Source organism: Ochotona princeps, chromosome 24, assembly GCF_030435755.1.
Source record: "Ochotona princeps isolate mOchPri1 chromosome 24, mOchPri1.hap1, whole genome shotgun sequence".
Taxonomy (NCBI): domain Eukaryota; kingdom Metazoa; phylum Chordata; class Mammalia; order Lagomorpha; family Ochotonidae; genus Ochotona; species Ochotona princeps.
Window position 1 is genome coordinate 27,837,091 of NC_080855.1, and position 14,097 is coordinate 27,851,187.

Consider the following 14,097-nt stretch of genomic DNA (forward strand, 5'->3'; position numbering starts at 1 on the left):
TATTCTCACACAATTCCCCTGAGGCAAAATTTAAGAGGCAAATTCTCAGGAATAAAATTTTAAGCCAAATGATACATGCATTTTAAAGATTTATTTATTTTATCACAAAGTCAGATATCCAGAGAGGAGGAGAGACAGAGAGGAATATCTTCCGTCCGATGATTCACTCCCCAAATGAGCTGCAACGGGCCGGTGCACGCCGATCCGAAGCTGGGAAATAGGAACCTCCTCCAGGTCTCCCACATGGGTGCAGGGTCCCAAGGCTTTGGGCCGTCCTGCACTGCTTTCCCAGGCCACAAGCAGGGAGCTGGATGGGAAGTGGAGCTGCCGGGATGCGAACCGGCGCCCATATGGGATCCCGGGGCTTTCAAGGCGAGGACTTTAGCCACTAGGCCACGCCGCCGGGCCCATATTCAGCAGTTAATTGTGCTATTTATTGCAGTGAACCAGCAATTCTACATTATCAAAATGTGGCACTTTTGTATGTGTTAATCTGACTGGTACAAGACGGCTTCACTATGGTTTTCATTCAGTTTCCTAGATTGTGCATGAGTTTAGACAGCTTTTCTTGTTTACAGGCTGCTTCCTTTTGTTCGAACATTCGTCCTCCATCTTGCAGCCCTTCCATCCCCACTCTCCACCCTTCACACATAGAGCTGATCTGGAGGGCCTACTTCCCAGAATGCCTCCCTTACAGGTTGGGTCTTGCCCAGCACTGCCCCACAGCTTCACTCTTCACTGCCTCCCCTTGCTGCTTAGAGGTTCAGGACAGCCAAGCCTCCCAAACACTGATGGCTAGGAGGCACCTAACACTGCCTAGTGAAATCTTCCTTAATCAGGCTGCTGTCAACAGTCCCTTTCCGGCACTCAAGTCAATGATACCACAGAAGTGTACCAGGACACTGAATGACATGAAGTTTACAGTTAAGACTCACTGGTGATGCCAGACATTACCTCAACAGGGAGTCAGAGTAAATTAGTGAAACAACGAAGAGTACAGCCAGACAGATATGGAGTTGAAAGCTTCATTCTGGTCTCATCACCTCCCAGCTGCTGCAACTCACACAGGTGAGCAGTCTACCTGAGTCATGTCCGCCCTCCCTTCCTCATCTCTCCTGCCAGCCCCTTCAGAAGAAAAGGCAAACACACCAACTTTCTCAGCACCTCTGCAGCTCAGTGTTGCTATGTAAGCCACAGCCTGGCCAGCTACACATAAAGCCAAAGGTGAGCTTTATGTCTGATGCTGTCCTCCATCAAGAAGCAGAGAAGCTAAGGCCTGACACGCAGCACACTGAGAGGACCAGAGGGGCAGGACAGCCTAGGTCCCTGACTGTTCACTCGGTTCTATCCCAACACGCAGCTGTCCACTTCCAAGATACATTACACCAGAGAACTAAATGACCACATCATTTAAGCCAGTGCTACTCCAAGTGTAGTCCCCAACACAAGGGCACTCTTACCGGCTGCAGCTTCTTAGAATGTCAACATTTCAGGCCCTGCCCACAGCTCCCGGAGTCCCAGGGCATGGGCCCAAGGACGTGCTTTCAGAAGCTCTCCCAGTAACTTTACTCCCATTAAATACATCAGACCAGAGCTGCCACTATTGGAGTCTATCACTACACACAGCTAACAGCACCTGACAGGTACACGTGAGCCTCAGCAAGCTGCGAGAGGCTGGCTGCTGTCGGCCACCCCTGAGGTTTCTGTGCAGATGCTGCACCAAGTCCAGGAGCCAGCCCAGAGACATCTAACCTGACTTTCAAAACATACAAGTATCACTTAAATATATATTTAGGTAGGTATTCATTCATTCATTCATTTATCTGAAAGTCAGACTTAAGAGCGCTGGCTCACTCCATACATGCATGGCCTCACCAGCTAGGGGAGCTTTACCCGGTCTCCCACAGGGGGTGCAGAGGCCCAAGCACTGCTTTCCCCACGCTGTTGGCAGGGCCCTGGATCGGCAGTGGAGCAGCAGGGATGTGAACTGGCACCCACAGGAGCAGCTTTAGCTGCGACACCATAATGCCAGCCCCAAGAGGATCCCTTTTGTAACAGCTAGCCTTTTAACTATCTGGGCTGGAAAAACATTTTTTTAATTAAGTAGAAAAAGCAAACTATCAAATCTCTCACAGAGTGAAGACACAGACTAAACATATTTGGAAGTCTTAAAATTATTTATAAATTTTAAAATTGTCAAGATAATAAAACTACCAAAACCTCAGAGAAAGTAAGGATCCACTAGTACCTAGTATAGCAGTTTTCATAGCACTGAACATTTGCATTTAATTAGAAGCTCTAAAATTTACGTTTTATAATATTCAAACACATTCCAAACATAACAGCCTTTCCCACACATAAAGATGCATTCTGTCCCCTGGCACTTACCTCAAAGTCACACTCCTCTCCCACGGCGTATTTCGTCATGATCTCCAGCCAAGCAGAGTCCACTAGCTTCTCTAAGGAGGCTGTGTTATGGTGAACCATTTCCAGGACAAGCTTCTCATACCAGGTAGGGAATTCCTCCTTCAAACTAAACACACACACCATTGGTTACCAAGGAAACACAGCAAAAGCTATTCAGAGACCTAATTCATGTCAGCACAAACATACCTTTTTTTAAAAAAAGATCTATTTTGTTTGTGAGGCTGAGAATAAATTCACTCCCCAAATGCCCACAAGAACAGGGGTGGGACTGGGCAGAAGCTGGGAACCAGGAGCTCAATCCAAGTCTCCTTTGTGTGCGCCCTTGCAGCAGGCCCATCACAGAGCCCACACTTGACCCCAGGCCCTCTGCAGAGGCAGGTGCCCCAGCAGCCTCTTCATCACTAGCTCAAAGGTGCTCTCTCAACTAGTGCTATCAAAACAGAAATCTTTCCTCAGCAAATGTCTACAGGGCAACAGATGAGTAAATTTAAAAAGTTTAAAAAACTATATAGTCAGGGCTGGCATGGTGGTATAGCAAGCAAATCCTACACGACTGCTCCACTTCCCAACCAGCTCCTGCTAATGTGCCCGGGAAAGCAGCAGAGGATGGTTCATGTCCTCGGGTCTCTGCACCCACATGAGACCTGGAAGAAACTCCTGACTTCAGATAGGCTCAGCTCCAGTGGTTGCAGCCATATGGGGAGTGAACCAACAAATGAGAAATTCCTCGCTGTTCCACCTCCAATCCAGTTCTTTTCTGGCCTGGGAAAGCAGCAAAGGATGACCCAAGTCGTGGATCCCTGCACCTGCAATTCGAGAAGCAGCTCTGGGCTTTTGGCTTCAGCAGGGCTCAGCCCTGACAGGTGCAGCCTTTTGGGGAGTGAATCAGGGGATGGAAAATCAACATATATCTCTCTCTCCCTCTCTAACTCTGCCTTTCAAATAAATAAGTAAATCTTAAAAAAAAAAAAAAAAAGAAAGAAAAAAAAGCACACATACACACACAACTAAACACTCAGTACAAACACTTTGCTGCAGGCCAAAGCACCCTGAAAGCACTCTGCATCCCGTAAAAACCCGGGGCTGCCGTTCCTTACAGCTCGGCCACTTCCTGCTCCTCCTCCCAGGCCTCCTTGTGCGTCAGCTGGCTGCTGCCGGTGCTCTTGCACGTCCAGATGCGCTCACTGTACCTTTCCAGGCGGGCTTCATATTCTCTGTGGGCAGTGGCTTAGGAAAACAACGTTCAACTGCGACAACCAACCCAGAGCCATAAAAAACCGAAGCATCAGGGAAAAACGCCCAGTACCCTTTCGTAACATGAAGGAGGAAAAGAAAAATGGAATTGGCTTTGAAACAGCAAGAGCAAAGCAAACCAATTAAAGCACAATGAAAATAATTGTCACATTTCACAGATAAAACACTAGTATCTATCTTAGTACAAATGTGGTTTCCTCAATTTGCCAAAGTTTTGCTTCACAGAAGTACTAAAACATTGTAGGGAAAAAATAAAGGCAAAACAAAGCACAAGTCATAAGAAATAAAAATTTCAGGTCAGTGGAATTGCCACACAACCCAAATAGTTGGTCAACTGAATCATCACAGCACACAGTGAGATGAATGCCCACAAGCCCACGGACAGTCTGAATGACGCTACACATATACCAACGATCACCTACAGTCTCCCAGCCTGTCCGGAAACACCTGTTGCTTTTTAGGATTAAAAGATATTTTTGCTGCATTTATAGTTGGGCTTTCCTTTGATTGCTTAAGTTTTTGGGGGGGCTAATGTGGTGGTACAGCACACTAAATCTCTATATGCAGTGCTGGCATCCCATATGAGCACCAGTTCAAGCTGAGTTGCTCCACTTCTGATCCAGCTCCCTGCCTATGGCCTGGAAAAAGCGGCAGAGGATGGCTCTAGTGCTTGGGCCCCTACATGCCCTTGAGAGACCCAGAGAAGGCTCCTGGCTTCAGATTCAACCCAACTCCAGCCACTGTGGTCATCTGGAGAGTGAATCAGTGAATGGAAGACTTCTATCTCTCCTTCCCTCTGTAACTCTGCCTTTCCAATAAAAATAAATATTGGAAAATCTTCAATCTATTGGTTCACCCCTAAATACTCACACAGTGAGGACTCCAGCCAGACCAAAGTCAGAAGCCCAGAACTCCATCCTAGTTTCCCACATGGTGACAGGGCCCAACTCCCTGGGCCATCTTTGGCGGGCAGGGAGAACACTGGAAAGCCAGAGCCAACCAGCCCACAGCATCCCTGAAGGCCTTCACCCCTTGTGTCGCCTAGTTTGCTATTGCCTCCAAAAGGATCACGTTCACAGATCACTGCTAGCTGCTCATTTTCACGAGGCCTGGGGAAAGAGCTTCATGTAAGTTAGTTATCTGGCAACTTTCTATTCCATCCCAACTGGAATTCACTACCAGCCAGGCACATTCAAATTCAAATTCAAATGGCAATTTACTTTCACGTATATAGCAACAGATGCTGTGCAACAAGATAAACTGACACTATAGCTAGAGAATCAGCTGCCAATCCCTCCACTTTCCCAGGGACATGTTTTATAGAGGAAGTACACGCACTTAAAACAGGCCCTGGAGCCACCATTGTGGCTGCAGCGAGCAAAGCTGCTGCCTGCAGTGTCAGCATCCCATATGGGCACCTATCTGGGTCCCAGCTGCTCCATGTCCAATCCAGCTCCCTGCTAGCGGCCTGGGAAGGCAGCAGAAGATGGTCCAAGTACTTGGACCCCCACACCCACATGGAGACCCAGATGAAGTTCTTGGCCCTGGCTTCAGCCTGGCCCAGTCCCAGCTGTTGCAACCATTTAGGAAGTGAACCAAGTTATCTCTCTCTCAACTCTGTCTTCCAAATAAATAAATCCTTAAAAAGAAATAAACAAATAATCAAAAGTCTTGCTCGCTGCTAGCCCTCCAGCTCCCTGAAATACTCATGTATCCCACAAAACAAAATCCCCTGCTCCTACTGTACTGAACATGTCACCAAGACGCTTCCTTGAATTTAATTTCCTGTGACATGCAAAATTTTAAAAAGAAAAAATTTTAAAAACTACTACACAACAAATACATTTAAGGGGCAGGCACTGTCACCCCATCAGAGTCCCGGGGGCAGCCCTGGTGACTCCTGCCATTGCACTGAGGAGCCAAGTGTTTGGCTCTTGGTCACCCAGGGTCCTAACGTTAGCCTGGCCCAGGGCCAGCTACTGCAGGGCAAACGAACAGCTGTGTCTTCCTCTGTCACCCTGCCTTTCAAATTAATCAGTCTTACATATACCTTTCCAAAAGTACCAATCTGTATTGCTTGATTATGACTGTTCAAACAGTGAAAGTCCCTCCTCCTCCCCGAGGTGGGTCACCCCCTCTCCTTTGGAAATCCATTCTGCTGAGTCATTTTACTTACTGCCATGAACTTCACTGGCAGAACTGTATGCTAAAAGCCCCCACACCAGCCCAGTGGGCCTCGGACCGCTACACCCCACATCCAGCGGCAACAAGGACCTATGTGCATTTGCACAGGGTCTGCGTTAGAGTCCCAGCACCAGCTCCCGAGGCCTAGTTCTTTGGTCCTGTCACCCCGTGAGAGTCCTCTGCCTTCAGCCCTGACCCAACCCTGGCCAAAGCATCTAAGGAGTGAAACGGCGGAAAGGGGTTCCTGATGCAGCTGCCATTCCCTAATAAGCAAAACCTTTTTAAAAACAATGTCCAAACTGAACATTCTAATTCCCTTCTCATAAACAACAAAATCAATACTTGCTTCCCCTTCTGGGGACGTCACAATCTAAATGAAAACCCAAGAGTGACCTTGGCTCTCCTGTACTCAAACACCAAATCCGGTCCCACTGCCCACCTTGACTGTGAAGTCCACTATGCATCGCTCCCCTCCTCAAAGGCTTAAAATGACCACACTCACTGTCAAGTCCATCACCTCTGGTTTAGTTAGCCCAGGTCTCCAGGCTAGAGGTACTTCTCCATGCCGCAGCCACACCATCCTATGCTAACCCCAGAGCCTGCCTCTTTCCCTTTCAGGCTTCCCTAAGCCATGGGGACCTGCCTAATGGCTCCTTCCTTGGGGTTGCTCACCACCAGGCAATGCCATCCCCATTCCCACGTCTTTACTGCAGCTCTGTGAAATTCTTGCCAACTTTGAAAATCAAGAGCCTTCAAAGCCACACTCATTACACCTTGCTGGCTGAGGATATAGTCCTCTGTTCATCTCACAACCTCCCCTGGCTTACAGGGCCTGGAGAGGAGTCTATTCCCAACCACCTGCTTCCTCCATGGAGTTCCACCTCTGCCTAGGTGCCATGTGGCTTGCTCTGACCAGTGGTCACAATGTGACATTTTCTGCTTCAAGGAAGAAGCTTTAAGAGCCATTGTATTGGGCCCGGCGGCGTGGCCTAGTGTCTAAAGTCCTCGCCTTGAATGCCTCGGGATCCCATATGGGCGCCGGTTCTAATCCCGGCAGCTCCACTTCCCATCCAGCTCCCTGCCTGTGGCCTGGGAAAGCAGTTGAGGACGGCCCAATGCATTGGGATACTGCACCCGCGTGGGAGACCCGGAAGAGGTTCCAGGTTCCCGGCTTCGGATCGGCGCGCACCGGCCCGTTGTGGCTCACTTGGGGAGTGAATCATCGGATGGAAGATCTTCCTCTCTGTCTCTCCTCCTCTGTGTATATCTGGCTGTAATAAAATGAATACATCTTAAAAAAAAAAAAAAAAAGCCATTGTATTTGCTACCATACAAGCATATCCCTCCCTGGGTTGTGAAATAAGAAAATACATTGTTTCGGGGGCCCAATGCCATAGCATAGTGTCTAAAGTCCTCGCCTTGCATGCGCCAGGATCCCATATGGGCGCTGGTTCTAATTCCGGCAGCTCCGCTTCCCATCCAGCTCCTTGCTTGTGGCCTGGGAAAGCAGTGCAGGACGGCCCAAAGCCTTGGGACCCTGCACTTGTGTGGGAGACCCGGAAGAGCTCCTGGCTCCTGGCTTCAGAATGGCTTAGCTCCAGTCGGTGGGCCGCTTGGGGAGTAAACCATCAGACAGATGATCTTCCTCTCTGTCTCTCCTCCTCTCTGTATATCCGCCTTTCCAATAAAAATAAATAAATCTTTAAAAAAGAAAAAACCCACATTCTTCCTTCTTCACCTAGTAATTTTTTAAACATATACAGAGACATATACAGAAAAAGACATATACAGAGACAGCAAGAGTGAGAGTGGGATCTCCCATGCCCACCTCAGCTGCCTGCCAGCAGTCAGGGCTGCAACAGGCCGAGCAGGCTGAAGCCCAGAGGACTGAGCCAGACCCTCCCTGCGGATGGCGACCTCCTGCAGCCTCCAGAGTGCACCCCCTTCCCGCCGGCAGGAAGCTGGACTCCGGGGCAGAGGCGGGACTTAGATGCACTTCACTATGACATATGGGCATATCCAGCAGCATCTTAACCACTCAACAAATGTATGCCCACAACTTGACTTTTCTCAATCAATGTAGCTGTTAGAAAATTAAAAAAAAAAAATTGTTAAGATTTATTTTTATTGGAAAGTCAGATACACAGAGAGGAGAGACAGAGAGGAAGATCTGTCCACAAATTCACTCCTCAAGCGGCCGCAATGGCTGGAACCACACTAACACCAAGCCAGGAGCCCGGAGCCTTTCCCAGGTCTCCCACACGAGTGCAGGGTCCCAACGCTTTGGGTCATCCTCTACTGCTTTCCCAGGCCACAAGCAGGGAGCTGGATGGGAAGCAGGGCTGCTGGGATTAAACCAGCACCCATATGGGATCCCAGAGCGTGCAAGGTGAGGACTTTAACCATTAGGCTACCGCACCGGGTCCAGAAAATTATAAATTCTACATGGTTTACATTTTGATTGGATAGCCGTGTAAACACATCAGAATACTCCCTGACAATATTAACTCAAATTATTACACTTACTAGTTAGATTAGATAATTCCAAGAGCCTAAGACAAACTCCTAAAATAACCCCTCACAATAGGATGTCTTGACTTAGCTGATCCTGTTCATGCTATGAGAAAGTGAGAAAAATCAAAGAGGGAAAACAGCATGTCCGAAAAGTATTGAAATCAGCCACTTCCACTTCTAAATCCTATTTCAGATTTTAGGTTACCAAAATAAGTCCCTCATTCTCAATAACTACCCTGAGCAAATGCCAGGGAGGTTTTCACGTTCCAGCAACTGCTGCACATATAATTGCAGGCAAAATGTCAAACTAATTCTCCAAAGGTTGTGTAACCTATGCGTGATAAGATACTGTCAAGCCCTGGACCATCTCATTATGCACCTCCTTCTTCCAGAGTTCAAGAGCGACCTTCTTTCCCTACTAGGCTGCTGACTGGTTCTCTTCAGCCCACAGGATCTGTACGTTAAGTACACTCCTTGGTAACCTGAAAGGCTACGGTGGCCCGGAGCAGGACAGCTACAAAAGGGACAAGAGGGAAGATGACTGAGCTAACCCTGCAGCTGCCTTACACCCTATTTTCTCTCTTTGGACCAGAACCTGTTGTTAGGTTAAAGGTAAATCTAATCTGGTGTCATGTGTTGAACTGACACTAAATTATTCAAGTCAACAGTAAATCTCAGCCAATAAAATCCTGCCTGGCAGCCACAACTTAACCTGTGGCTGGTTGGACACATCCAGGTACACCTGTCTGGGGCCAGGAGAGCTACAGAGCACATCATCACAATGACCATTCCTCCTGGAATTCCGCTACCAAGGTCATGACTTACTGCTTCTAAGCCTTAGGAACTAGCACAGCAGAGGCACCCGGAACTCTCAGCATATACTGCCTGCCACTTCAGCCACTGACGCTAACCCACGCAGACAGTACACCTCGCGGTGGCAGGCTTCAGCCAGCATTGTAGCGCATCAAGCTGAGCTGCTGCCTGCGCTGCTAGCAGCCCCTAAGGAAGCACCGGTTTAAGTCCCAGGCGCTCTGTTTTAGATGCAGCTCTCTGTATATGTGCTTGGGAAAGCAACAGAGGACAGCCAAAGTGCCTAGGCCCCTGCCACCTCCGTGGAAGACTCATACAGAGTGCCAGGCTGTGGTCTTCAGGCTGCACCAGCCCCAGCTGTCGCAGCTATTTGGGGAGCGAAGCAGCTAATGGAGGATAGTGATACTGGTATCCCTTCCTCCCGTCCCTCTGTCACTCTCCTCTCCAAACAAATAAACCAATCTTAAAAAAAAATCTGATCAAGTTAATGCTTTGCAAGCTAGATCCAGTGTCTTGCTAGGGTACTAGCCAGCAGGAGTAATACGCTACAAATTAACGCTCCAGAATAATCCACATTACCATCCCTCCAACTCCGGCATCAAATATGTTATTCACCAACTGCACCAAAGTTTAATGAAAATGTACAACACACCTTCAAGAACAGTTAACAACTCACAGATGTAATTCAATAAAATAGCAGACAACTTTGCCACAGAGCACACATGCAACAAAAGGTGGGTATGCAGAGAAAATTTAAGTATCAAATTCTGTGTAAAACATAATTACAAATATAAATGAGAACCAAGAGTAATACTTCACATACAGCTATTACCAGCCTGTTTTCCTCTATGAAACCACTAATAGCCTAATAAAACAAATATGCCAACCATACAGCGCGACTGTTTAGAAACCACCCTCCCAGTGCTTCCCCTTACACACATTCCCAAGGGTGCAATCGCCCCGTTTTCCCAACATCCCCCCAGTATCTAAACCAGTACCTACCACTGTTTAAGAATGACCTGACTGCACAGGTTTTAACTGCTGGCATGGGAAGAGAAAAATGAAGAATACTTACTGCACACGTATTACTTCAAACGCCTCTGGCTTCAGTTGCCAACTGTGATCTTTCCATTTAACGACAGAGAACAGCCTGGGATGCCAGTGATGCGTCTGTGACCCAGGGCCATTCCTGGCCTGCTTAGTGTCTACTCCAGACTTGGGGCCTGTCCCCTCTCCCTGTCTCCCTTCTCACACCCACTACAACCAGGCCTGAAACATATTCACATCTGCTCACACTAATGTGTGGCCCATCAGCCACTCAAAACAATAACTAATTGAATCAGCGTCACCTGAAAAGGACGCATGTGTTTTTGCTCTGTTCTGGGATTAAAAAAAAAAAAAAAAAGCAAAGATTCTTTTAGAAGGAGGCTGTATTTAGTGGCGCTAAAGGCTTCTCCAGAACCTTCCAAAACCCCTGACCCAACAAGAAAAAGCAACATCTAAGTATCCATCCATCTTTTAGACCACAAGGTTGAAATCAACTACAAGTGCATTCTGGCCACCCAGGAGAGGAAAGGAAATCGCTCTCCTGGGCCACAGTAAGGCCAGCAAGGCCACAGCACAGCGAGAAACCAAGTCCTTTCACTGTGCTGCCCCTGACACCCAGTCTCAGCTCTCCAGGCTTGCCGTGGGCCTGATTCAGAAATGCACGTTCACACGCAAGCATCACAGAAAAATCAAAAATAAAATATCACCTGACAATCCATTGAAAAAAGAAAAGTAACCGAAAGCCACCCCCAGCTTGTACAGATTGCACCTGCCCCCCAAATCTCAAAGAACGAGTGGAAAGGATGCTTCCTAAGAAAAGCCATCGGCCTCAAGGTTCCCCCAAAACTGAACCCCTCAACTTGTACCTGCTTCTCACTATTGGGGAAAAAAAATATATATATATACATCTATCTCCCACCGCCAAATTTCCAATCTGTGTAAGCGCCAGGAAGGAAGTCCCCGGTTCCTCGCAAGGCGGTTTTTTGTATTTTTTTTCTTCCCTCCTTTCCGCGGCTGGCTCTTGCTTTCTAAGTCTCCCAGCCCTGTCAGTTCATCCATTCCCGGGGCCTAAAGTCCACTCAGGAGCAGGAAAGCCATCCCAGGCGCGCCCCGCAAGACAACGCCAAACCCGGACTTGAGGTTCGCAGGCGCGATCACGAGGCCGCGCGCGGGAGGCCGGGGGATGGGGGGAGACCAATTTCCAAAACTTAACTTGCCGGTTTAATTTAAATCAAAAAGCAAGAGACAGAGAGAAAAGCCCAAGAATCCCTGCTCTCCTCCCCCCGCAGCCTGGGCCAACTTGGGAAGCTGGTGGGGTGGCAAAGCGCGCTCCTCCACCGCGAAGGCCCCGCCGACAAAGTGCGCGGCTTGGGGGGGGTGGCGCGGAAAGGATGGAGGAGGGCGCGCGGGCCCCCCGTTTCGGCGGGCAGCCGGACGCGCTGACAGCTGTCCCCCCACCCCCACCCTAAGCCATCCACCCTCCCCAGGCGCGGGCCCCCCGACCGACCCCCGCAGCCCACGAGCGATCAGGGCCGGCGTGCGGCTGTGGAAGGATACTCTCGCGTGCGGAAGGCCTCCTGAGTGTGCGGGATGGTGAAGAGCGGCTCCTCTCCAGGCAGCGGCTTCACCAGCGGGAAGGGCTTGCGGCCCAGGAGCGGCGCCATCGCGGCGGCGGCGGGGATGGCGCGGCTCTCGGCCGGCCCGCAGCGGCCCAGCACGGCCCGGAACGAGCGCTTGGGTCCCCGGGAGGCGGCGATGGGGGGAAGGGAGGGGTGAGAGGGCGGCGCGAACTCAAGGCTCCCTCAGGGCTCGGCGCGTCCGCGCGACAGCCATGGAGCGCCACGCCAAGGGCCGCACGAGCTCCCCTCACTCCCCCTCACGCACGCCGCGGCGGCGGCGGCGGCGGCGTCTCCCAGGCACCCTTCTGCTCCACCTCCCTCACCACCGCGGCGGCCGGTAGTCACGACTCCCTTCCTCAGAGCGGCACCGGGAAGGAAATTATTGAAAAATGGCGGGAGATTCCCCTCCTCCCCTCCCGCCGGGCCGGCGCGCACACTAACTTGCTCCCCTGTGGCGCCGCTGCCGAATGCTCCAATAGGCGGAGAGCTGCGCGGCGCTCGTCTGCTATTGGTCCGGCGCGGCTGCCGCTCTCCGCCGGGGGGCCCGCCCCCTCGGCCGCGTCGAGTTGGGTTGCGGCGCACTTGGAGGGCAGTCTGAAGAGGTGAAAGGTCACGTTATGTAAGCCGCCGGTGACAGGCGGGTGTCGGGGGAGCGGGGAGGGAGAGGGCCGAGCGCAAAGTCGGGGCGACGGCTGGGAACCGAAAGGCCGAGAACTCCCGGGGGCAGCGCCTCACACACACAACTGCGCCATCTGTCACTAACGGGCGACACCGACATCCGGGCACCGCTGTCCGAGTGGGGCGCCCGAGCGGGAGGGGGAGGGGCAGCGCGCGGCCAGGGGCTTTGTCTTTCCACTGGGCGCTCCGCCCCTTCTTAAAGGCGCTGCGCTGAGCCACGCCCGGCGTGCGGGGGCCTGGGGGACTAGGAGGCAGATGAAGGGGTGCGGGCGGGTCGGGCTGGGCTTCTAGGAGGGAACTGATGAGAAGTGACCCCAGGACGTGCTGCCGAAGGAGAACTTGAACTTTTTTTCAGCCTTGCTTCCTACCCGTCCCCTTTTCCCACCGCACCCCCTTCCCAAAAGTTAACTTGCTCGGGATGCGCGATCCAAGGGCTTCTTGGAAAGCGTCAGGCACAGAAAACCTGCTTGAAGGAAAAAGAAAAATACGTTAAGGGGGCGCATGAGATTGAGGATGAATCTGGTCATCCTGTTAAGCGCCCTCCTCTAGGCGTTCCTGCGTGCTGGGTGCAGCGCACGGACCTGTTACGGGAAGGTAAGACACAAAACAGTGCCCTGAAGAAAAAGAAAAAAATAAAATCATCTCAGCTCTGAAGAGGAGAGCTTTACAAAGTGCGCCGTCTGGAAGCAGCGCCAGCCGCGCCTGGACGGGTTCGGAGAGGTGCCTGCGACATCCTCCAGGTCTGGAGTCACCCAAGGCCCCTGGGGCGGAGTTCCTAGCTCCCAACTCGCCTGGCAGCGGGAAGGATGGAAGAAGGGGCATTAGGAGAAAGAAGTAGCAGATGGGCACTCTCTCTAGAATCGGAAAACACCGCACTGTGCAAACCAGACCCCAGCACGCACATGGCCCCTTCGCCTTTCTCAGGTCCCTGGGCTACAAAGTAAGGTGTTGCTGAATGAAGCCTGCAGCTGCATCCGCCTCCTCTTCCTCTCCCTTCAGGGAAACGCCACTCCCACCCCAAAGGCAGTTAACTTCCAAGTTGGACACCACCTCTAGGAAGCCTCCGGGTAAGACCTTGCCAGAAGGAAGGTATTTCTTCCCAGAGAAACGGAAACAAGCCTTCTCTCAGGGGAAGTGGCATTGGAGGTCACCGTGAAGAGTTCCCCAAATGGAGAAATGAGGGAGGAACTTTCTAGATGCAGGTGGTTACGTGCAGGACACCATAAGGAACTTGGGACATAGGCCATCCCATAATGACACCAATTGAGTCCCAGAAGTTCCAATTCTCATCTAGCTCCCTGCTAATGCTCCTGAGAAGGCAGCCAGCAGGTGGCCCAGGAGCTTGGGGCCCTGCTACTCACGTAATAGACCCTGAGGGAGTTTTCGGCCTGGCTGAGTTCTAGCAGTGGCAAGCTTTTGAATTTTTTTTTCAAAGATAAACTTTGGGGGAGGAGAGGGGAGCACAGTGTTAATGCCACGCCCCGAGATGCCATCATCCCACTGCAGAGTGGCAGCTTAGGCGCCAGCTGTTCTGCTTCCCATCCAGCTCCACACTTACGCGTGC

The 14,097-nt window shown here is 50.9% G+C and overlaps 1 protein-coding gene across 1 annotated transcript in view; it reads right to left on the reverse strand.

Moving 5' to 3' along the window:
* Positions 1-12,581, reverse strand: part of BAZ1B (bromodomain adjacent to zinc finger domain 1B) — a 52,707-nt gene extending 40,126 nt beyond the window's left edge. Inside the window, exons 1-3 of the mRNA XM_004586991.2 lie at positions 11,794-12,581; positions 3,525-3,641; positions 2,389-2,533 (exon numbers count right to left, since the gene is read on the reverse strand). Of these exons, the coding sequence (XP_004587048.1) occupies positions 2,389-2,533; positions 3,525-3,641; positions 11,794-11,900 (369 nt within the window). The 5' untranslated portion in view covers positions 11,901-12,581. The remainder of the gene's footprint in view (positions 1-2,388; positions 2,534-3,524; positions 3,642-11,793) is intronic.
* Positions 12,582-14,097: the final 1,516 nt, after the last annotated feature.